The sequence below is a fragment of the Adelges cooleyi genome, unplaced genomic scaffold, assembly GCF_023614345.1.
Source record: "Adelges cooleyi isolate 19-005CV unplaced genomic scaffold, UGA_ACOO_1.1 ACOO_flye_CR_arks_rails_tigmint_CR_PRNA_9, whole genome shotgun sequence".
Classification (NCBI taxonomy): domain Eukaryota; kingdom Metazoa; phylum Arthropoda; class Insecta; order Hemiptera; family Adelgidae; genus Adelges; species Adelges cooleyi.
Window position 1 is genome coordinate 18,054,450 of NW_026096579.1, and position 26,665 is coordinate 18,081,114.

The window sequence follows — 26,665 nt, forward strand, 5'->3', positions numbered from 1 at the left end:
TGTTTTTCGATAATTTTGAATCAAATTATACACGCACATACGAGTTACTATGTAGCTTGCAAACTAAGTGTGAGCGCAATGTTTTTGGATATTCGTTTTCATAATATTATCGATCAAAAAAGTAATTGAAATATAAGTTTCCGGTTATGTAGATTTATTCCAATATTACCACATTTTTTCAATAAAATAATATACAAATTTTAAATTATTAAATTCGTAAAATGCGTTTCTATTTCTAGATTTCTGGTTCCAATGAAAATCAACAGGTAAAATAAGCAATCTGCTAACAGTTATTGATATAAATACCTTAAAACGTTTTGCAAATATTCTTATATTTATTACACTGTATTTATAATTAAAAGTACACTTTGAAGAACAATTATCGGTCTTTACGTTAAAAAATATATTTATTCATTATAATTAATAAATGTTAAATTTTAATTTTTTATTGGATAAATTTTAAAATAATAATTTCTTAAACAACTTTCTAAAAATAATATTTTGGACACATAGTATAAAGAGTTAATCAAATGTTTGTTTGAGTAATAAAAGTGTTTGAAAAAACTACCAGATAAAAGTACACTTAAAAATTGTCAAGAGAAAAAAAAAATTTTTTTTTTTTAATATACAGGGTGATTCTTTATCTCGAACCACTCAATATCTCACTGTGTAGGTTTTTTGGGGGTTTAATTCACAGCTTTTGTACAACCAGTAGTTGTACACTAAACACATTGACCAACGAAAGATAACGGCTTTTCTCGCATGCCTTTTTTGTAATGTGTGAAATATGTTTGGTAAAAACTAAAGTCAGCGTTCCAAGCCCACCACAAATTAAAAATAATACTTAAAAAAATGTATACGTTACCATTTAAGTTTAAAAAGTTGCTATCAAAAATACCAGTTTGGGAGTATAGTCGGAACATAATATTCGTGGAAAATTGAGATCAAATTATATTAAAATACAATAGATAACATTTTTTTATTGTTATCAAGCCCTGTGAGATATTGAATAGTCCATGATAAGAGAATCACCCTGTATTTATAAGTAATAGTTAGATTTTACTGTTTTATGCACTTTGGTGTAGATAACATTTAAAAAAAAATTAACACTCAAATTATATATATATATTTTTTTTCTATGGCTTATTCGAGACCGTTCAGACTCATCGCCGATTCCCCAATGCCTCTCCCCACCTCTCATTCCAACGATAACCTTTCTCTATCACTGATTCCTAGGATCTTCAGATCTTCTCTGACTCGGTCGATCCATCGCTGTCTTGGCCGTCCTCTGGGTGTTGTTCGATCTAGCTTCCACATTGTGACTTTGTTTACTATTCTCTGATCTCCACACATATCCTGTCCAGCCAAGTCTTGAACTTTTTAGAACACCTATTGTATGGGTATCGTTAATCAACTCTCTTAATTCTGCGTTCGTTCTTCGTTTGTATTCGGTGTTTTGAGTATTCTTTTTAGAGCCGAAGATCCTCCTTAATACTTTCCTCTCAAATGTCATTAGTACGAATAATATATAAGCTCAATAGTTATTTAGATGACGTTTAGTATTAATAATTAAAATTGTTTTTATACCACAAAATGTTCGATAATTAATTTGTTTTATTTGTTAACTTTCAAACAACACAATTGAAATAGGAAAACACATTTAAATTGGAAGAGTTATATGATAAGGAATTTTTACTTACCTTAAATCACATGCGGACGTTTGACAAGACGGATGTTCGGTTTAGACAAAGTGACATTGAACTTCTTACAACAGAATGCAACCTTGACAATGACTGTTTGAACCGGAAAAAAGCGTCCGTTAAAAAATACCAGCAAAAAATGCAAGCGATCCAGTGTAGACACGGATTGTTCGTTTTGAGTGTTTTAGACGAACTGCAAGATATCATCGAAAGATCGTCAGATATCACTAAACTAAAAGAAAACCTTAAATGTCCCGTTATGATATATAATCTTTTTTTGAAAAAAATGTTGTTTCTGTTAAACATAGCGCAATGGGACGCACTCGCTTGGCAATTCGAAGTGTTCGCCTTTGTGGAGGGCCTCGCGGCCTCGAACGCTGACCTAAGTTTTTACAAAACATATTTCATGAATAATAAAATACGCATGCGAGAAAAGCCGTTATTTTTCGTTAATAAATGTGTCCAGGAAAATTATTTATTTTCTCGAGGCGAGGATACAACCTCAGAGGGATCAACGATATCCAGTACCGTCAGGGATTTTGATTTGCCTAAGGAGTTTATGAACAAAATAAGTAAGTTAGACCCCAAAAATGCCTACACAGTAAAACATCTCATGTTGTATCATCTGTACCCAAAGCATGATTTCATTTTTGAATGGGGGATGTACCGCCGCCAAGTTGATACGAAAAAAATCGAACGGCAGTGTCGAGGATATGGCATGTCAAACATTTCGCAACAATGGTGTCTTGAAAGGGCATTGGATCCGGTTGGAAATAATTACTACAATATCCTGATTTCAAAAGGTATCCACTTAAGGATTGTGTACTTCGTATTGTTACACTTACACGTATACAGCACCTTAAAAAACCGAGAGATTGAAGTTGACGAACAAATGCATCAAGCCTGGAATAAGCCCGTTAAATGTCTGAAAAAAATCTTAAGGTTGTTAAGGTTTAAGGGTAACATGTACTGGTCTGCAATACATATTATGATGGCGGACTTAAATAATATTAGCAAAGAAAAACTCGCCGCACAGGAAGAGTATACAAGAAAATATTTTTGTCAAGCTTTAGAAGATTTAGGACTCGCTGATACATCCGACATTAACCAACAACTAATAGAATCAAAAGTTCCAGTAGCTCCTGACGAAATGTTCGATGATATCGATTGTAATTCTTATGCACTAGACCTTTTCATTGGTAAATTAGAATATTCATTACAGCCAATCGATGGCTCGTTTGTTCGTTTTATAGTTTCAGCTGATGGAAATGAAACCTTTTATATGCATTAAACGATTTCGAAATTAAAAATTTAAATAATAATAATAATGTAATACAATTTCTAATAAATACCTAATTATATTATGCTCTTCTGTTTACATAGTTATCATTATAATTTGTATGCTGTATTGTTTTTTCTCTAATATACCCACTTAATAAATAATAATCAAAATTTTTTTTTGCGATTTACATGTATATTTCCACTATAACTCCTTTCAAACTGCATGTCACATTGGCCTTAGAAGCATTGTTGAGCTATGACAATTTTGTAATTATTAAAATCAGATTATAGAGTGTTTTTAGCGTTGGTGCGGAGCTAATGATAACAATAACAATCATATGTTTCAATAATATATTCTATTAGACAAACACAAAATACTGCTTAACGGATATATTAATATTGAGGAGTTAACGGATGTTACGGATGCAACGCATTACTGTAAAGGAACTGTGTGATATACTTTAAAAAGACAAGCAAGAGAGCACTAAAGACTTGAGTGAATAGAATAGGATTTATACACAATTTTCAATAAAATATCAAAAGTTACTTTTTACAATGGTTATTGTAAAAAGTGACTTTTGATTGAACCTAGAGAGGTTTCTCTAGGTTATTGTAAAAAGAGGCCATAAAACTCAAATAGTTTGTACAGAAATGAAATTAAACAATTCTGAGTTGGCGTATGTCTGTTGGTCAAACGCTAACATTTTGGTTTACTATAAAATGTAGTTAACTTTGTACCTGTGGAGTATAGTTTATACCGTTGTAGAAAAATGGATACCCATAATTTTAGTTATTAAGTAAGTACAATAATTTCTGGTAGGTATCCGTGATGTTTTGTTCATACTCAATAAATATCAATGTGTTATACCGTGGCTAAGGAAAGTTATGAAAAAATCATTAAGCTACACACGTAGCTATAATTAAAATTTAAAGGGTTTTCATGATCAGAATATAGTTTACAAAACAATACCTTGTTTTTTAGAAGTTACCTTGATAGATCGAAAAAAACAACTTATAAATCATTGTAATGACAAGAGTCGCTACCGTGTGAGTAATATAATATCTGTGGTTTTTTTTCTAAACAACTTTTTTTTTAAGAATAATCTTAATATTTGTTGCGTTTAAACATATTTTTTTAGACATTTGAACAATATTCCTGCACGTTATTTTTCCACTTTACTATTTTTTATTTACTACAACTTTCGATGTCTAAGAGGCCTTTGGTTGACAAAGTCTACACGACCTGTTTTAAAATGGGTTTTATAAACTGTATTATATATTATACACCTACGGCATGTTAGGTGACGCTAGGAAACATTGTCAATATTTTCGTAGTCTTCAGTATAAAAAAACACTCGATGTATGTATATTTGAATATGGTAAAAAAGCGTTTGCATATAGTATATTATTTCCCAAATTCTAGCAAGCATAATGATAATTCCAACCATCGCATTAGTACCCCCGCAAAACCAAAATAATAATTATTAAAAAATATACATCGGGTTCAAATAAATCACATTTTGGCTTATTATAAAAGCTTCACATCCACCAAAGCGGCAGAGAACATAATTATTTATTTTTTGGCTATTCAATGAAAATAATTTTATAATTTTTGGTAAATAAAAAGTAGTTTAATTGAAGAATGCATGATGTAGGTATCAAAATTATTTCTATTTCTACATAATAACAAATTTGTTAATAATTATAAAATATTATGTTCCCAAACATGCCGTAAGCCATTATTATTTAATAGGAAGTATTGAAACCCGTTTTAATACTAATATATTTTTTTAAGTATGGGGCAAAGAGAAATAAATGTATTAAATACCTATTTTACTTGTTATTAAAAAACATTTTATTTGTAACATTTGTTTGTTTTTTTTATAATGTACCATACAGCTTATAGTTTTTTGGACTTCTTAATTTGGAATATTGTATAGCCAAAATTTTTGTAAATTGTTCTCAGTTTTCAATATGATATATAAACAGATAACTTATCGACGCGTAGGTTTGAGTTGAAAATATATTCATATGCTGTTGAAACGAAATTGTTTTTGTGTTTTCTGCTGTTGTTGTCGTTCTAATTGTTCTTATTTGTACAAATATTTGGAATACGAACAAATCTCACTGAAAAACAATTTATGTTTTGTTCTACTTAGGTCGGATATACTACCAGTAGTAGTTTTTATAATATTTTATTATTATTATTTTTTTTATTATGTATTTTTTCAAGTTTCCACAGTATTTTTTTGTTTCTAAAAAAGATTTGTCTGTTCGAATAAATATAAAACCATTTTAATATGAAATAGATTAACACTGTGCAGTATACTTTAGTTACATTTACATTTACTACTACTACTATACATTTGCTACAGTCTAATTTTTTATTCCAAAAACTACGGTTAGAGAGAGAAATTTATTCGTATGACAAAATTAAACTTTGAATAAAACTACTTTGTATTTTAAATTGTATTAACATGTCCAATATTGATAGCATAGATTAAATTTAACGGCTATTTTTATTATTTATTGATTATAAAACGTTCAATTTTTAGTTCTATTCATTATAACACACCAAGTGACCTGTAAAAGTAACTACTTTGTATTAATTAATTGTACTTTTACTACAGGCAGGTAACTAGTAAAGTTTAATGTTACCATTTGACAAACAGTAAAATAATGTATTAACATTTTTAAAAATCCCAAAAAAAACACATCATTACAAAACCAATATTTCTCAAATATTGTATCAAAGCTATTTTATTTTAACAGGCTTAAAAATAGATCAAATTGTATTTTTTCAAAGTTGCTCATTTCAAATTTTGATAATAGATTTTTTTTATCCTGTATTAATAATATAGCATTAAGAAATTGCAATGACTTATTGATTTAAAGTACAATGAATTTTATACGGAAGTATCATATTTTTTTAATCATGTTACTGATATAGGTTATTAAGTTTCAAATAATAATTAAACCATGGAGGAGAGAGTGATAAAGTTATTTAGCTCATCCGAAGGTGCGAACACTACCTCCTGCAACCAAATACAAATAATAAAAATGAATACTCATTGCTGATGAGCTTCGCCAGTAGCGTCGGCTTATATACTATCGCCGGTGTATCTAGAATTATCTATACTATGCCCTCGTCATGTATAATGTATATGGCATGTTCTCCAACTTTCGAATGCCTGTGTATTATATTGCTTATCCGTCACAAAGTTTCCAGAACTTTCTACCTGTAGTCACTAGATATTTTTCAGTTTGATTGTTGTCCAAGAAAAAAATAACTTTGTGTTAAGTTCAAGACGTTAGCCTACTTGCAAACTTTGGCATGTCCGGACATTTTTATCATTGTTCAATTGAAAGTTTAAAACATGAATTTTTTCCTTAAGTCGCAATTTATAAACATAAATATTTTGGTCGAAACCAAGAACAGTCTAAACGAGTACAGTCCAAACTAAATACAAAAGAAGTTAGCGAATTTGGGTCAAAGTAATAATTAAATATGGATGTTATTTAATTAAAAATTAGTTATTTAAGTGTTTATTTTGTTTTAACAATAATAGCATTTCAAGCATAGCATTACTAAGACGCTGACGTTAAGCCACTAATATAGCTCTAGTTCTACTGTAATTTAATAATTATTTAAATTAAACACACCTCTTGTACTTTTTCCTTCAAGGAATATTTTCAATTCGAGTGATAACACAAGAAGTAAGAACTGATAACCGTGAGGTTTGTCCGTTTACAGATAAATAATACTGGTATCCACGCCCGTGATACAACTAAAATTTGCTAAGACTATGATGAGACAGATGAGTATATTTATTATAGATATTAATAATCAAATCCAATTATTTTCTATACCTGTATCCGACACCGTGCAGTAAAAAATAAATAGACCCGCCGGATATTCAATTACTGTATACTTGGTCGATAAGTCAGAACTATAATGAAAGAGTATGTCGTTTTAGAGTAAAACCTTTATTTCAAAATTCCTAGAAATCGAACTTGGTAATCTTTGTTGATCAACTGACTTGTCGCAAACATCCGGACCAAAAGAGACGTTCGAATGGTTCAGAAAAAAAAAATCGGGTCCATTCTTGAATATAACTATAATTAATCGTTTTACATCAGACCCAATACAAATTTAATTACTTATTATGTACGTTATACGAGTGTAATATAAATTGATTGCATACACTAGTGTTATAATATACTTTGGATCGTTTAAAAGTTGTACGAATCGTTTTGATACTCGTTAATTTATTACGTTTTATACACCATTACCAAAAAAATAAATATAAACGATAAAAACATTTTGATTAGACCATGATAAAAGAATCACCCTGTATATAGAGTTAGTACACTAAACAATCGATACATCTTTTTGGAACATATCTACCGTACAGTGAAAAATATATAAAGCCACCGGATATTCGATTATTGTATACATAGTCAATAAGTCAGAGCTATATTGAAATAGTAAAACAGTCGGTTTTAATAAAAACGGGTGTATCCAATGCATTTTTTTTTTAATATTTGTATATAGTGCATCGTGTTCATTTATTATTTGCGAGTATAGGTATGGCCGTTTTTTTTAACAATTTAAAAGTCGTTACGTTTAAAAACATAGACAGTGGGACATTTGTATTCACCAAAAATGATACACTTCAATATTTTATGTTTCAATACGCACATATAGCCATAAAACAAACATTAAACTAAAAGACCGATACGAGGATAGTGTCAATGCGATTTATTGTAGCTTTCAAACTTCAATCTATCGATTGTATTGACAATTGCTGGCACATCGACATAACACAGCAATACAACATAGTGCTGTACCTGACTTACACTTGTTTCTTAGTGTTATATTTCATACTAGGTAAAGGTAAAAATGATTTTTAAAATCAAATTTTTGTCGGCGTGTTTGAGCATTTTAGTAAAAGCACCAAAATCTCCAGGAGAGGTAAATATAAACGATTAAATTTAATTGATTATTTTTTTTTAGTAAGTAAATATGTATTTTACGTTTTTTAAAAAACCCATAAAATGTTTCGCATTCTTAAGATATAAATTAGAAATAATTTTATCACACCTTAAATGTTTTCTCATCAACTTTTAAATGTAATTACATTTTTGGTGTACCCATTTTAAAAATGAATGATTGCGGGTAACACCGATAATGCACGTACGTGGTAATTTTTATTATATCCCGCTTTCTCCCACTCATTTGTGACATTATCAACTGCTGGTAATGTCACATTGAATTACTTTTATCCAACTAAATTCAAGAAATTCGTAATCATCAAAAAAGTACTATTAATGCAAAATTATAAAAATACAAATCTACAAAAACTTTTGTAAAGAAAAAAAATATTAAAATAACAAATTTTATATCACAATTGTTGAAGAGACGTTGACTTATAATTGACAAACTGTATTATACGATAGGTAGGAATGTAGAGGATGCATGTTTAGCACACCAATATTATACACAATAATTATTGTAAAACGAATATTTAATTGTAAAAGCTAACGGATAAATAATTTTGGTTATATAAGATCCATTATGGGTAACATATAAAGGACTAGTTATTAATTTTAAGACAAATTAAAATAATTTAATATAAAAAATGAGTGGGTAACCCGAGACCTTGCAGCTTACTATATGTACGTCGGGGGGCTAAAACACAGAAAACGCTTGACCGAGCAAAATGACAAATCCCAGTAGCTGTTCAGTGCTTGTATCTTGAGTACCAACTGACAGCCTAGCTTTAATCATCTGTTTCCTAGTATACGGTGTTTGTGCTTTGGCACCAACCGCTTCCTGTCTTAGGTGTTTTAGTGTTACACCAACAACCTATAGTAACCATTTAATCCTATAATATCTTTTTTTGTAAAAGTATTATATTTCATTTTGTTTTCTTTTTCGATAATTTTGAATAGTATCTTTATTTTGTTTCTCTTTTCTTAAATTTATAGGATATGGGGGTTGTAAGTAACAGAACATCCACAAAAAGTACTGTAGTTAGTAGTAATTTTCTTAACGACAAGCTCCAACAATGTTTATACTAAAAGTATCAACCGTGTTTGAGCGAATTGGTTGTACTTTATCCCATTTTCGGCATATTTGGTTTATTTTTTTTATGTATTGTATGAAGATACAAGTTTAATAGTCTATTACAAAGAATAAAAGAAACCGTTTAGCTAAAACCAGAAAATTACATGTTAGTTAGTTGTAAATAGAAAGAAGTTAGTAAACCTTTCATCAAAATATAAATATTAAGTTGAAAAACCGAACTAGCCTGTCAAAAAACATAGGTAGTTGAGTTGCGTTGAAAGGTAGGGGTAGTTTCAATTATAAAATCCCAACAAATATGCCTTAAAAGTTTTAAGCCGAGTCTGCAACCACGAAAGAGCATTTTCATGTCTCGTTGAAGTACCGAACACATTTAGAGTAGTGGTGGAATTATAGATAATGATATAATATATTAAGAAGCAGTAACAAGCTAGTATATTAAAACATCAAGTTTCTGGATAATATTGATAAGATAAAAACAATAGAGAATTTGGGCCCAACCTTAAACTATTTTGAATTTATCATTTAGTTCTAATTTGAACGTTGATCGTACAATACATCTCTTATCTCTTATCTCCTATATCTTATCCCTATCTCCAACCCCCTATCCCCTACCCCTATCTCCCACCCCTATCACTCACCCCTATCCCCAATCCTATCACTCATCCCCTATATCCAATCATATTACTCAACCCTACCCCCTATCTCCCACCCTATAGTCCACCCCTATCCCCTATCTTCCACCCATATCCCCTATCTTCCCACCCTATCCCCTATCTTCCAACCCTATCACTCACCCCTATCTCTCACCTCTATCTCCCACTCCTATCTCCTACCCCCATCCCCAGCTCCGTGTGGTAACGCTTTTTTCGGTTATGTGCCAGAGCTAATTCTCACCCCCAACCCCAACCCCATTCCCACCCCAACCCTATCTCTATGTGATAACGCTTTTGACATTTTCATGTCTTAGCTCTGGCACATAACCCTGGCACATAACCAAATATATTATAACGAAAAAATCAGCCATTTTGCAGCCGAGTCTGCAACCACGATAGAACTTTTTTATGTCTCGTTGAAGTACCGAATAAATTTAGAGTAGTGGTGGAATTATAGATAATGATATAGTATACTGACAAGCGGTAACAAGCTAGTTTATTAAAACAATTCATAGAGAAGCTGGGCCCTTAAACTGTTTTGGTTTTATTATTTAGTTCTAATTTGAATGTTCAACGTACAACATATCTCTTATTACTTAGCTCCTATATCTTAACCCTATCACTAATCCCCTATCCCCAATCCTATCACTCACCCCCTTTCTCCCACCCTTATCACTCACCCCTACCCCCTATCTTCTACCTCCTGTCTCCTACCGACATACTGATTCGTTATGCTTTTTTCGGATATGTGCCAGGGTTTTGTGCCAGAGCTAAGACATGAAAATGTCAAAAAGCGTTACGCTGTTATCTGGTATGAGGTCAGAGATATTGACATTTTTATGTCTTAGCTCTGGCACATAAATGAAAAAATTATAACGAAAAAAACGTTACGCTGTTATCTGATATGAGATAAGAGATAGGGGTGAGTGATAGGGGTGGGGGATAGGGGTGAGTGATGATGGTGGGGGATAGGGGTGAGTGATAGGGTGGGAGTTAGGGGTAAGTGATAGGGCTAAGATATAGAAGATAAGAGATAAGAGATATTTTGTACGTTCAACGTTCAAACTAGAACTAAATAATAAATTCAAAACAGTTTAAGGGTCCAAATTCTCTATGAACTGTTTTAAGCCAGATAATACACACTAAAATTTTAGCCAGAAACTTGACGTTTTAATATACTAGCTTGTTACCGCTTCTTAATATACTATATCATTATTTATAATTCCACCACTACTCTAAAGTTACCTCGGTACTTCAACGAGACATGTAAATGCTCTTTCGTGGTTGCAGACTCGGCTGAAAAATGTTTTTTTTCGGTTATGTGCCAGAGCTAAAACATGAAAATGTCAAAAATGTTCATGCGCTAAAATTTCAATACATTGCACCTATAAACTACACTAAATAATAAATTATTGAAACTTGAGTGGGGTATTATAAAAGTATAGTGTAAATACACTATACTATTTACGGTTCGGAACACTTGCACGTTCCATTTTCAGGGCTGTGGTTTGATGCTGCTCGTACCGCGCTATCCTGCAGACTGACCGATTTGCTTCCGTAGGTGTAAGTTATACATATACCATACCACCACCGCATTCTCTGCTTCCTCTTGTCGCTGCCAGCTGTTTTCTGCGGCCACGTCCCTTTGCCTGGGCCGGCTACCGCATGACTGATTGCCGTTGTCAATAGTTTCTTGCTGCCAGCTGCATCGAACCACAGACCTGAAGATGGAACGTGCAAGTGTTCCGAAACGTTGGCGAACTAGTCAAGACATCCACAAGTGGAAATAACCTCAAGTCATGTATTTAGTATAGTATACAAATTTCAAAATAATTAATTCGTAAAATGCGTTTCTATTTCTAGATTTCTTGTTCCAATGAAAATCAACAGGTAAAATAAGCAATCGGCTAACAGTTATTGGTATAAATATCTTAAAATGTTTTACAAATATAATTACCAGATAAATTTACACTTAAAAATTGTCAAGAGAAAATAAAAATGTAAATTTTTTATAAATTTACAGGGTGATTCTTTATCTCGAGCCACTCAATATCTCACTGTGTAGGTTTTTTGGGGTTTTAACCACAGCTTTTGTATAACAACTCCATCGGTGAATAAACATCTTTGACGAGGCTGTACATCGTTGACGCCTCTGAGGTTGTATCCTCGCCTCGAGAAAATAAATATTTTTCCTAAACACATTGACCAACGAAAGATAACGGCTTTTCTCGCATGCGTTTTTTGTTATCTGTGAAATATGTTTTGTAAAAATTAAAGTCAGCGTTTCAAGCCCACAACAAATTAAAAATAATACTGAAACAATTTAAACGTTACCATTTAAGTTTCAAAAGTTGCTATGAAAAATTCCAGTTTGGGAGTGGAGTCGGAACACAATATTCGTGAAAAATTGAGATCAAAATATATAAAATTACAATGAAAAAAAAAAATTCAATTATTATAAAACTGTGAGATATTGAATGGCCCATGATAAGAGAATCACCGTGTATTTGTAAGTAATAGTTTGATTTTATTGTTTTATGCACTAAAGTGTAGATAACTTTTTTAAAAAAATGAACACTCAAATTATATATATATTTTTTTCTATGGCTTATTCGAGACCGTTCAGACCCATCCCCGATTCCCCAATGCCTCTCCCCACCTCTCATTCCAACGCTAACCTTTCTCTATCACTGATTCCTAGGATCTTCAGATCTTCTCTGACTCGGTCGATCCATCGCTGTCTTGCCCGTCCTCTGGGTGTTGTTTGATCTAGCTTCCACATTGTGACTATGTTTACTATTCTCTGCTCTCCACACATGTCCTGTCCAGCTAAGTCATGGACTTTTTAGAACACCTATTATATCGGTTTCGTTAATCAACTCTCTTAATTCTACGTTCGTCCTTCGTTTGTATTCGGTGTTTTGAGTATTCTTTTTAGATCCGAAGATCCTCCTTAATATTCCCCTCTCAAATGTCATTAGTGCGAATAATATATTACCTCAATAATTATTTAGATGACGTTTATGATGAGTGTTTAGTATTAATAATTAAAATTGTTTTTATACCACAAAATGTTCGATAATTAATTTGTTTTATTTGTTAATTTTCAAACAACACAATTGAAATAGGAAAACACATTTAAATTGGAAGAGTTGTATGATGTGGGAGTTTTACGATCCTTAAATTATATGTCGACGTTAGACGAGACACATGTTCATTTTGGCAAAAGTGACATTCAACTTCTTACGACGGACTGCGACCTTGACAAAGACTGTTTGAACCAGAAAAAAGCGTCCGTTAAAAAGTACCAGCAAAAAATGCAAGCGATCCAGTGTATTCATGGATTGTTCGTTGTGAGAGTTTTGGACGAGCTGCAAGATATCATCGAAAGATCGTCAGATATCACTGAATTAAAAGAAAACCTTAAACATCCCGTTTTGATACATCAATATTTTCTGAAAAAAATGTTGTGCCTGTTAAACATGGCGCAATGCGACGTTTACGGTTGGCAAATTGAAGTGTTCGCCTTTGTGGAGGGTCTCGCGGCTTCGAACGCTGACCTAAGTTTTTACAAAACATATTTCATGGATAACAAAATACGCATGCGAGAAAAGCCGTTATTTTTCGTTGATAAATGTGTCCGGGAAAAATATTTAATTTCTCGAGGCGAGGATACAACCTCAGAGGCGTCAACGATAAACAGTCTTGTCGAAGATGTTTATTTGCCGATGGTGTCGATGTACGAAAGCTGTGAGTTACATACCCAAGAAGCCTACACAGTAAAGAATCTCATGTTGCATCATCTGTATCCAAAGCATGATTTCATTTTTGAATGGGGGATGTACCGCCGCCAAGTTGATACAGAAAAAATCGAACGGCAGTGTCGAGGATATGGCATGTCAAACATTTCGCAACAATGGTGTCTTGAAAGGGCATTGGATCCGGTTGGAAATAATTACTACAATATCCTGATTTCAAAAGGTATCCACTTAAGGATTGTGTACTTCGTATTGTTACACTTACACGTATACAGCACCTTAAAAAACCGAGAGATTGAAGTTGACGAACAAATGCATCAAGCCTGGAATAAGCCCGTTAAATGTCTGAAAAAAATCTTAAGGTTACTTAGGTTTAAGGGAAACATGCACTGGTCTGCAGTACACATTATGATGGACGACTTAAATAATATTAGCAAAGAAAAACTCGCCGCACAGGAAGCGTATACAAGAAAATATTTTTGTCAAGCTTTAGAAGATTTAAGACCCGCTGATACATCCGACATTAATCAACAATTAATAGATTCAAAAGTTCCAGAAGAGCCCAAAGACATGTACGATGATATCGATTGTAATTCTTATGCACTAATGATTTTCATTATGAAATTAGAATATTCATTACAGCCAATCGATGGCACGTTTGTTCGTTTTATAGTTTCTGCTGAAGGAAATGAAACCTTTTATATGCATTAAACGATTTAGAAATTGAAAATTTAAATAATAATAATAATGTAATACAATTTCTAATAAATACCTATATTCTTCTTTTCTGTTTACATAGTTATCATTATAATTTGTATGCTGTATTGTTTTTTCTCTAATATACGCACTTAATAAATAATAATCAAAATTTTGTTTTGCGATTTACATGTATATTTCCACTATAACTCCTTTCAAACTGCATGTTACATTGACCTTAGAAGCATTGTTGAGCTATGACAATTTTGTAATTATTAAAATCAGATTATAGAGTGTTTTTAGCGTTGGTGCGGAGCTAATAATAACAATAACAATCATATGTTTCAATAATATATTCTATTAGACAAACACAAAATACTACTTAACGGATATGTTACGAGGAGTTGAGGAGTTAATTAATAAAACTAGTACAATACTATTATATCACTTACCTATAATATTATGTACTGAAAATGTTTGCAAGAGTTAGTATTTTATATATTTTTTTTATATTGTGTTAATTTTTATATTGCTGGTTTTCACTGTACTTGATTTATGTAATACTTAAAAAATTATTAAAACTTGAGTGGGGTAATATATTTACACTGTTTACATGACTTGAGGTTACTTTTTAAGTATTACATAAATCATGTACAGGGGAAACCAGCAATATAAATAATACTAAATACCTTGTTCTTTAGAAGTTAACTTGATAAATCGTAAAAAACAGTTTATAAATCATTGTAACGACAAAAGTAGCTATCGTATAAGTAATATAATATCTGATATTTTTTTTCTAACCTAAATTTTTTTTTAAATATTTGAGCAATACTCTTGCACGTTATTTTTTTACTTTACTACTTTTAATTTACTACATCTTTAGATGTTTTAGAGGCCCTAGGTTGACAATACCTACACGACCTGTTTTAAAAAGTACACTGAACTTTATGTGGAGGAAGTGATTTCTATTGACGTAGAAGCACATTTTTCGTACAAAATTTTCGATACTTAATTTGATTTATTTGTTAACGTTAAAACATTGAAATTGGAATACTTGGAAGAGATGTACGACGTTATTGATTTTATGACTATATGTATCTATTAAATTTAAAAGTACCAACTAGGTGAAATTTATGATTTACATAGTTACTCAAAGGAATTGGTTTATAACATTAGAAATCATATAGCTTTAAACACTTTATTGTTTCATACTAGATAAACATAAAATGTTTTGGAAAATTACATTTATGTTGGCGTGTTTTAACGTCTTAGTAATAGCACCAAGAACTCCCCAATATTTTCCAGGAGAGGTAAATATAATCAACTAATATCTTTTAAATATTATTTTAGTAGTTAAAACATTTATTTTATGTTTTTTCATAACCCCACAAAACGTTTTGCATTCTTAGGATAAAAAATTAAAGCAATTTTATCATACTTTAAATATTTGTTTCAATTTTTCAATTTATTACTTTTAATTTTATTAAATATTTATACAGCATTTTTAGCGTATCTACTCGGGAAAGATAAAAGTTTTTCATGATTTTTATAGGACTTGCGCACTTTAAAACAAGTTCTTGTTTATTTAGACTTATTCAATTTTTTTTTTTTTTTTTTGAATTAATATACAAATTTCAAATTACTAAATTAATAAAATGCGTTTCTACTTCTAGAGTTCAGGTACAAACAATAATCAGGAGGTAAAGTAAACAATTAATTTACAGTTATTACAATGGAATTATGAGTATACTTTAAAATAATACTTTGAACTTGAGCGGTGAAAATTGTATTTATTCTTTTGCGTTAAGTTTTCATTTCAATTTTTTATTGACTAAATAAATCTAAAACAATGCAAATGCTTGTTTGAGTAATATAAGAGGTTAATTTGTAGAGATTGTAGTAATTTATTGAGAGATTACCTCATTGTAAAAAAAAACCTGAATTTTAAACGTCACATTTAGTTTTTTTTTATCAGACACAAATGAACCAAACATTATAATGTGTGGATCTGTATAATATTTTACATTGTGTTAGCTTGAATCAACGATTTCTTTGTGTGGCTGATTGACATGTACAACACTGGAAAAAGTGTTTGTTCCATGATGTTTATTGAAACTAAGGTTAAGGTAATATTTTAAAGCAACGTTAGAATGTGCGATTTTGAATTATAATACATTCTTGTTTCTCAGAATATTGAGTAGAAATGAGTAGCACACTACATATAATATTCTATATAAACAGTAAACAAGTTTAAATGGAACAAACTTCTCTGTCAAACTAGTTGGGATCAAGAAATTACTTATTTATTCTAGCTTAGTCACAACAATAAAAATTGTATTCTGATTCTTATAAAGCAAATTTCATACACTTAACTTTATTTGGGTAGAGTAGATCGTACTATCACATTTTTAAATCATGTTATTGATATCGGTCATTCATTTTCAAATTAGAATTAAACCACGGGGGATATAGAGATAAAGTTACTTTGTTAATCCCAAGATACTGACAGTACCCTGCAACTTAACTTGACGGGGAGGTCAAATAAGGTTCAGTTAAAAGTTATTTTATTTGAAAGTGATATAATCAATTTCAAACAAACGGTTCATTCTGAAAATGTGTACGCAAAATAACTATTCCATTTAAATTTTTAAGAATACCCTGTGTTTCTACAGTAAAAAACTGTTTGTAAAAGCTGTTGCCCTCAAATTTCGTTTTCATGCATTTGTGTGATCACATGTTAATATAACTTGACATGATTTAAAATATTTTTTGCAATTTTGAATAACAATATATATATATATATAATACATTACATTTCTAATAAAATAACGTGGACAAACTACACAGGTTAGGTGTTTTTAATGTTTACCTTGTCTGTAATGTGCACACGTGTTTTTTAGTTTATTATTTATTTTATGGCTATATGTGCCTATTAAAACTTAAAAAATGAAAGCGTTAACATTTTTGTGTATATAAGTGTCTCGCGATCTATAGTCTAAACAGACTCTTAAATAGCATTTATTAAAACCGTATATCTTGCGAAAAATATTTAACTGTTTTAAAATGCTCAAATTTACAAAATGGCGGTTTCACTACAGTATAGATACTAATCTCTTATTAAGTTGGCTAGTTTAGTCCTAAAACAACGGCTAAAAAACACAAAAAACTTGCATCCTCTTTGGGGGGTTGGGAAATGGGAATAACTTAAGTTGAGACTGTTGACGTATATAAGGCATATCAAATAAAAATTTCATATAAATATCAACTGGATCCCATACTTTTTCTCGAAGTTATATCCGGCAAAACTTGAAACTTTGAAACTAGTATGATTATTTTTTTCTTTAAATTTTAAGAAAGTATAAGTGAAGTTTTGCAATTGTTTGACCTTACTGTATCAACTAGGTAAAATTTGTAATTTTTAAGTTGCAATTCGAAAGAATTGGTTTTGTATTAAAAAAGTTACAGTTTACACAGACACAAAAAAAAAACCCACATCATTATAAAACCAATAGTATCACTGCTCCGCATCTAAGCTAAAATTTATATATATATTTTTTTATTTAACTAAGGCCATCTGTATTCATGCGTTATTTTAACCGGCCAAAAATAATGAAATGTCAAACCATTGAAATTCAGTATAGTGCTGTATCTGACTTACACTTCTCTACTTGTTTGTTAGTATTATATATTTTCATATTAGGTAAACGAAACAATGACTTGGAAAATTACATTTTTGTTGGCGTGCCTTAGCGTTTTAGTAATAGCACCAAACACTCCAGGAGAGGTAAATATAATTAACTGAAGCCTTTTAATAATTTTTTTTACCAGGTACAAAATGTATTGCATATCTTTCATAACCCCATAAAATAATATTTATTTTATTTAATAAATATAGAATAAAAATATTATCAATGATAAGTTTTAAATAAATAAAACAGCTGTAAGTAAATTTCAAAAATGTTTTAGAGCGTTGGTTTCGATCTTGGGAAATCTAGGTTGACATTGTACGTTCTAAATACTAAAATTATCAGAAAATATAATACAGGTCTTTTTTTTTTGAAACCTTGGCTATACAAAAACAAATTATGCACACACATACACGTTATTGTATTTTTTAAATTATTACTTTTCATTTTTGTTTACTTTTACACATATAATATAACTATAATGTAATATACAGACATTTTATGAAAGTAAAAGTGAGAAAGCAGACCTAGGTTTTGAGATTTTATATAACACCTAAAATGCTCTAAAACATAACAAAAAAAAAATTATATTAAATCATTTTTTTATATGAAATAATACACAATTTTCAAATTACTTAATTCATAAAATGCGTTTCTACTTCTAGAGTTCAGGTTCCAACGAAAATCAACAGGTAAAGTAAACAATCGGTTAACAATTATTATAACTTTATAATAGATTGATGATAAGTCGTACCTATATACTTTAAAATAATATTAAAAGTATGTTTAGTTATTTGGCTAAATAAAATTCTACTTTTAATTTTTTATTGGTTTAATAATTTATTAAAAAAAACTATAAAGTAATATGTAATAATTATATAAATAAAAAATATTGCAATTAACTCGCATTATCATTTTTCAAACAATTAACGTATAAATAATGTATTATCTTAGTAATAATATTTATATGACGTTTTTTAATGGGATATAACTTTTGTAACACAAAATGCTATCTATTTTATATGTAACCGTCGTGACAACACAATCGATATAGGAATGCTTAGAGAAGTTATATCGCGTGGAACTTGTACGATCGTTAAATGATATGCCGACGTTAGCCGAGACGGATGTTCACTTTGAAGACATTGACATTAAGTATCTTACGGAAGAGTGCGACCTTGACACAAATTGTTTGAATCGGAAAGAAGCGTCCGTTAGTAAGTACCGCCGGAAAATGGAAGCGATCCAGTGTATACACGGATTGTTCGTTTTGAAAGTGATGGGAGAACTGCGAGCAATTGAGCCTGTTTCGCGCCATCAACATTATCTGAAAAACATGTTGTCGCTGTTGAACATAGCGCAATGGAACGCTTACGAATGGCAAATCGAAGTGTTCACCTTTGTGGAGGGTCTCGCGGCTCCAAACGTCAACTTAAGTCTGTACAGAGAACATTTCAGAAACAACTACAAACGCATGTGGCATAAGCCGTTCGGGATCGTCAGACAATGTGTCCAAGAAAAATATTTACTGTATCGAGGCGAGGCCGCAGTTCCGCTAATGGAAATGATAGCCAGGCTCGTCGACGGTGTTTATTCGCAGATGGAATTGTTGTACAGAAGCAGTGAGTTGGACGGCTACAGAAATCTAGAATTCTACACAGTAAAGAATCTCATGTTGAGGCATATATATACACGTCCCTTTAGCTTTTCCAGTTGGTCCATGTATGGTTACCAACTCGATACGAACTCTGTCACACATCAGTTGTTTTCGCACGCCGGGTCCAACGTTAGGCTCGAATCGGATCATAGCTGGGAATTGGACCCGATCGGCGGTAATAAGTACAATGACCTGATTTCCAAATGCATCCACTTAAGGCTTGTGCACTTCGTATGGTTGCACTTGCATATATATCACACTATAAGAAGCCGACCAACTTACGTCCACGACGCATCACTGAGCCATTTGTGGAACACGCTCGTTCCAACTCTGAAAATTGTTTTGAGGATGTTTCGGTTTAAGGAAAACATCTACTGGTCTGCGTTACACATTATGATGGACGACTTAGAAAACATTAGCCTGGATCAACTCGCGGCTCGGGAAAAGTATACGAGAAATTATTTTTGTTATGATGTAGACGATATGGGACTCGCTAGTGCGTCCGACATCGATCGACAATTAAATGAAGTACAAGTTTCAGAAGACTACGGAGACGTGTACGACCAGATCTATCATAATTCCGAAACGCTAAATGTGTATATTTTTACTATAGGATGTACATTACTACCACTAGACGGCACATTTATTCGTATAATAGTGTCCGCCGAAAGAAATGAAACCTTAACTATGAGTTAAATGATTTAACAATGAATAATAAATATTAATGCAATGATATAAATACTATTTTAATAGTCATAGTATAATAATATTTTTTTCTCTTCTGTTTACATAGTTAATCCTAATAATTGTTGTGTTGTAATATTTTTTCTTCAATATAAGCATCTTAAACGAAATAATAATAATGATTTTTTTTTTTGTTGCGATTTTGTGATGTGTATTTCTATTATAACGTTTTGCAAACTTTATGACACATTGACCTTATAATCATTGTTGAATTACAATGAGAATTTTATAGACGACATGCGTGTTTTGAGCATCAATGCGGAGCTAATCATATCAATAATAATATGTTTTAATAGTATATTCTGTTTCACTATCACGTAATACAGGTTAATGGATGTATTTATGTAAATAAATTAATGTATTATATAAAACTTACCTTTTCTTTCTTCTCTCTCTCTTACGTTTAACGTCCGTTATTCCCACCGATCGGGGCAAAGACTGTATAGATTTGGCATTTTTGGGCTTATAGCTTATAGCTGGCCGCCGACCTAACGCTATCAAACATGTTGGCCCCAGAGAGAGGCGCAGGTGGCCATTTCTTTCCCCAGACAGTTGCTCAGAGACACCAAAAATACACCTTTATAAAACCAATACCTTTTCTCAAATCGCATCGGAGCTAAAACGCTGTACTTTTTTTATTGGACTAAAACGGTTTGTACGATAAACTGTTTTAACTATTTTTTTTTTACAATGTAATTTGAATACACTACGGATGTGACGGGATGCAAACAAAAATTATGCAGTTTGATAGTGTTTTTAAACTTACTCTTGGTATTTTATTTAGAGTGTAAAATTACATTGGTGTTTCGCCTATATACTATTAAACATAACATCCAAACACTCACCGTGACTGTACTGGTTGTTGCGTTTAATCACGCCTTGTGCTTTCTGCCGAGCTATGTAAAACCATTCGCTGGTGTTCGACAAATACTTGTATTCGACCGCCAAGTCTTTGGCCAATATTCCTTTGCCGTCGGGCAACCTGTAAGCGTACGGGCAGAACAGCCAATAATCCTTGTACTGATTTTGATCGTAACAGTTGCCAGCCGCAAATATGTCGTCGTCGAATTCCACCATGGAAATCACACTGGCGTGCAATAGATACTCAGAAGCCGTTACGCCAGGGTTTGCATACTTCCAGATTCTAGTCAGCATGTTAGCTCGGTTCACGGCAACGTTGGCCATCACTCTGAACCTCTCCTAAAAGGAATAAGAAAATTCAAAATTAACGGAACCATTGTAATAGCTATGATGTGCTTAAAATTGTTTGCTTGCGATAATTTGCTCAAGGTTACCAACAAAAAGTGATTACAATAGTTTTTGGCCTTTTCAACTATATTTAAATGGTATATTATTACAAAAAAAAAAAAAAAGTATTAATAAATGCACTGTACCTATGACAATAATGAGCTTAAAAAATGTTTTTTCAGCATTTTTATGTTATTCTAGTATTTAACCGTAGGTGTATGGTTTACAGTTTCACATTATAAGTGGGCGTGAAATCCAAAGGAGTTTAAAACCGCAATGGGGTAAAACTAGTAAAGAAAAGTTTTTCGTGCCAGAACTTACAGTATTGTCAACTCACAATTGCGGTTTGTTAGGGCTCAAAGTTAAAAACGATAACGTTGTTTGTTTTCTTTCAGTGAAAGCCGGTCTATTAATTCATATTAACGAATATATGTAATATATATATATATATATATATATACATGAACTATATGGGTATATCCTAGTTTTTGAAGCTTCATATCAATATATATATTTTCTAATTTTTTGTCCAAATCTATAAACCGAGTTTTGTCGTTTTTATTGATTTATGGTTTTAATTGTAATATTTTTATTATTATTAGGGTTTATTGGTAGTAGCGGTTTTGATGTTTATATTCACTGAGTTTGGAAAATCAACGATTCCAGAATATTTAAATTATTTAAATCCGTCGCGGCCTAATATGAATTATGTATTTTATCCCGTAAAAAATGACGCAACAGTTTCCGTAATGGATCTATTCTTTACCGGAAAAGGTTTCATTAACGCCAGATGTTAAAAACATTTCATCTTCATATTTCATGGATGTAGGCCTGGTAAATAAAATGTAAAGCATTTATGATATTATTTCAACGACGTGGCATATTTACATGAAACATTTAAATTGTATATAAATCCGGTGTACGTGTATAATTCTGATAGCAAAAAATAAAAACTCATTTTCCACTTGACCGAATCTCCATATTAGGTATGCTATAAACATTAATATTTAACTGAACCAATACAAATTGTCCCTTATACATATTTTTACAAAAACTATAATATTCTTATCTGTTTATTGTCAGCTTTTTAAAAATGCATTTATATTTGTTTAAAATGTAATACTCGTTCTTATCTGGTTACCCATTTTTTCTAATTTACTAATTAAAACACACTAATTAAGGTTAATCAATTTGAATAAAGTAAAATTTTAATTTACTTGTCAATGCTGTTTTTCCTAGATCATTAATGTAAACCTTTTTTCGTTTTATTTTTTAATTGAATATTGCAAATTGTATTTCTGAACAAATAACGTTACAACCCTTCAAATAAAGCAACTCTACAATTTCGTTTGGTCAATACAAATGTTTTTACAAAGCAAAAAACATTTATACACTATATTAAAAAAAATAATCAGTTGGACACTCCGTACTTTTGTTTTTAATACTAATGAACCTGCTAAATAGATAATACGGTTGTCGCTTGTTTTTATTTTTTAACGTCCACTTATGGAAAAGTCAGGACTTTAAAATTAATTATGACCTGTACATAACAAAAAAAAAAGTATAGCAATCAAAGTTTTATTGCTACGAGCCTATAAACGTTGTAGTATTAAACATTTATTTTACTATAAAATGACAATTTCCATTAAACATCAACTCGTTATATATTACATTGATCGTTGTTCACATAACTTGAATAGTCGAGATTAAAATTTGTAATCAAATACAATATTTTAATGTTACTTTTAAAATGTTTATGGTTGTCAATATTACAAATACTAATCGAGCAAGGTGACAATTCTAAATAAAAATGCCAATTCATGTTTAGTACTTAACTATTGTCGAATGAACGGTAAAAATGTTCTTTTAGTTTTATATATCATCTAAGCGTGTAGAATCAATTGAATTATTATCAAGCGTAAATCATTGAACGATACTCTTAGAGATAACATTTTTTTTTTTACTGCCACTGTTAGGCAAATAAAGACAAAATTCACTAGTACGATTTCAGAGGAGTTGGGGATGGCTAATATATTGAAACACTTAAAATCTATAGCTAGAGCATTCCAAGAAATCTAAATTTGTTAGATTGCATTGTCTTAGTGGAAGATTTATTGATTACGACAACTGCAATATTATTGATTTTAACTTACAGAGTTTCGAGTATGTCTATTTCCACTTGAAATGGCGCCAACAAGTATATTACAAAATAATTATCTCGACAAATAGTCCAACGAAATTTGGCTGTAAGCCAAGATTTTCACAGACGGCGCGGCGCATTGGGTATGCAATATCACTACATTGGTGCATACAAAATATTGGTGCTATAGTTACATACATATTATTGTATTTCATCAGTTGAAAGCTTGTACTCTAAATGGGAAAATTATGGTATGTCGAGAAGGAAACTTAAAAAAAAAAATCTATAGTTTTCAACAATGCGCTGTTTTATGGCTAACAATTTCCAAAATAAAATAAAAGTCAATATTAACTTATTTTAAATTTCTGTTTGTTTTTTAATATTTTATTTAAGCGACTGTAAAGAGAAAAGGTTGTATTCTGTTTTGCTTTATTAATAACGTTGAACATTTTGTTATCGCAAAATAAAATTAGATGCAAAAAAATATATTTTATCTTACAAAACGATTTTACGTGATAGATTTTCTTGTGGCGTGTAACGCGAAACACACAAGGTTTTATTATTTTTCTTTCAGGCTCGTGTAAAACAAATTGGGTCATTTAAGGTAACTTCTAGTAATTTTTAACAGTCAGGAAAAACTTTTGCCATCGCATAGTAAACAAGAATATATTAAGCCCGTAATAAAGTCGTTGTGTAGTCCTAGTGCAACCGCACAAGTGCTCATACCTAACTTTATACCTAGCTTTTACCTAACTATATTTCATGCGGTGAGCTCATATGTAAAATATTAACATTGTTTTTACTATTTTAAATATTTTAGCATGGAACATGCTTTTGCCTTGACCCCCCATCCCGAAAAAGACACTAAATTGCGGTACTAAAGTAGCGCGCCTACTTTAAACGTATAAGATGCCATCGAAATAATAACGAGTCGTCGTCGTCATGCAAACGTTTGGCTAGAACATCTAATTAAGACAATACTATCATCATAATTCGAAAGGAGATTATAGATCAAGAATAATCGCTATTCACGAGACAGCCGGCTAAAGCATGTTTCCATGTTTTATAATTTTAGCCGTCCAGCTTTAAGTAGACTGTAACTATTTTTTCTAAGAAGTATTCAATTATATAAAAGTAACCTAAGACGTAACCAACATAAAGTAATTATCAACAGTAATTCATCTTGGTAAATATATAACTAAACAGATAAGCTTTAACGTACACTAATTACAATGGTAAATCACAACTGCAATACAAAAAGCGAAGCAATGGTTTAATTATGCTAATTTTGTCTAATGTTGAGCATATTATGTATTTTTTTTTCAAGTTAAATCTTTATTTATCTTTTTACAGTTTCAATGGCAGCTAAAAGCCACCAGAAAATCAATTTTGTTCCTAATGCACTGACCAGGCTCTCCATCAAACCATTTTCGCTAGAAGGAGAGGACATTTTTTCTTTATTTATCTTTTTCGAGCAGAGTTTTACGACTAAAAGTTTGACAACTAGACTGAAATTGAATCTGGAGTGAAGCTAAAAATTAATCATTGTTAGTTTATCTAATTTAAATCTTAATATGTCAATGGAAAATGCAAAAAGGCTTTTAATTGAAAGTCGTGGTGGCATTTCAATGTGATGAAACAAAATTACTTTCGTGAAAACGTTCCGTCGCGGAATAAGTTGATAGTTGTCGCCAACTTTTTATTGAATATATTATTTACTATACAATGAAATGTCAATTTATTTTAAACTATTTTAGTTGAAAACTTGTTCGCCGAAACGGTCTAAAGAACTGGCACGTAGGATTTAATTAAAACACAAACGCATTTAGGCGACATTGGATTTTCCAAAATTAAGAAACCACTTTGTTAATTTCTATAAGTACTCACCATGCTAATGTTTTATTGTGTACACTGTTTGTATTTGCTTCAAGCGGCGATGTTCAAGTGACTAATGAAACAAATAAGCACAATAAATGTACTGAATTCAGAGTAGGTTTTTATGTAATTGTCAATCCGTATGACCGCCTGTCTGGATTTCAAATAAAAATGTAAGTACACTAGAAACATTGCTGAATTGTATAGTTTAAGTAAACTAATACGGATTAAACCTATATTTAAATTAAGCAGTGAAAATTAGATTTAGACCTAAAAACAATTGCTTTGCTTAATAATTTGTGAAGTTTTGAAAAATGAAAAAACGCTCAACTCATCTTTTACGTGACGGATCATGCATCAAGTCTGTTGACCAGAAATTGTACCTGATTTATTATGTAAAAATTCAAAACCCAAAAATTGAAGTAAAATCTCTTAATGATGCAGAGCTTAAAATGTATTGAAGTGATGGGGTTTTCTGTGTCTTTACTACTACATCATTACCAATGTTATGGGCCGTATTTCAATTTGAGTGCTTCAAAATAAACCTTAAAAATAAATGTTGTACTTGATATAGGTTTTAGTATTTTATTATTATTTTCTCATTTTAAATACTTTTAAAACGTTTCTCTAAACACACATGTTTCTAATAATTTTTTTTGTAGTTTTCTGTAAATTTTAGTTATTAGTCGTATTAATTACTAATTTCTTTTACACAGAAAAGTAAAAAAAAAAAAATTAAACGACTGACATAGTATGGGTCATAGTAAAAATGGGCTAAATAATATAATTTAAAGTATAGAATTTCAAGTACAAAACGTACATCTAAGATTGTTTTTTAAACACTTTAATTGCTATACGTCCCAACTCTGTTAAATATATAGTCGTATATTAATTAAAATATAATACAAATTGATTCTTAAAAAAAAAAAATCGTTGTAAATCTTTAGTGCACTTTTAAGTAGGGTTTCGTTTTCTAATTACAAGAAACAGAGGCAAAATAATATAAATCATTGACAAAAAAAAAAAAAAAATACAATAGGATTTTTGTGAGTTAACTCGACCATCAAATTAGAGTAAAAAGTCCTATGTTCAAATCCTTATTTCAGTTGCTTTCAACTAAAGATTTTCTACCATTG

General features: G+C 31.0%; 2 protein-coding genes across 2 annotated transcripts in view; one reads left to right on the forward strand and one right to left on the reverse strand.

Annotated features, from left to right (window-relative positions):
• LOC126846329 (probable G-protein coupled receptor CG31760) overlaps positions 1-26,665 on the reverse strand; it is an 82,189-nt gene that overhangs the window by 40,566 nt on the left and 14,958 nt on the right. Inside the window, exon 2 of the mRNA XM_050585644.1 lies at positions 21,112-21,466. Within this exon, the coding sequence (XP_050441601.1) occupies positions 21,112-21,466 (355 nt within the window). The remainder of the gene's footprint in view (positions 1-21,111; positions 21,467-26,665) is intronic.
• LOC126847009 (uncharacterized) lies at positions 17,828-20,529 on the forward strand. Its single transcript, XM_050586937.1, has 3 exons — positions 17,828-17,963; positions 18,531-18,557; positions 18,920-20,529. Exons 1-3 carry the CDS (start codon positions 17,892-17,894, stop codon positions 20,216-20,218), a joined length of 1,398 nt encoding a protein of 465 aa, XP_050442894.1. The 5' UTR covers positions 17,828-17,891; the 3' UTR covers positions 20,219-20,529.

Excerpts from the sequence above, each read along its gene's own strand:
- LOC126847009 (XM_050586937.1), top strand. The coding sequence starts at position 17,892 with ATGACTTGGAAAATTACATTTTTGTTGGCGTGCCTTAGCGTTTTAGTA. Across the intron at positions 17,964-18,530 it reads CACCAAACACTCCAGGAGAG|AGTTCAGGTTCCAACGAAAA; the intron begins GTAAATATAATT and ends TTCTACTTCTAG. Across the intron at positions 18,558-18,919 it reads GTTCCAACGAAAATCAACAG|GAATGCTTAGAGAAGTTATA; the intron begins GTAAAGTAAACA and ends CAATCGATATAG.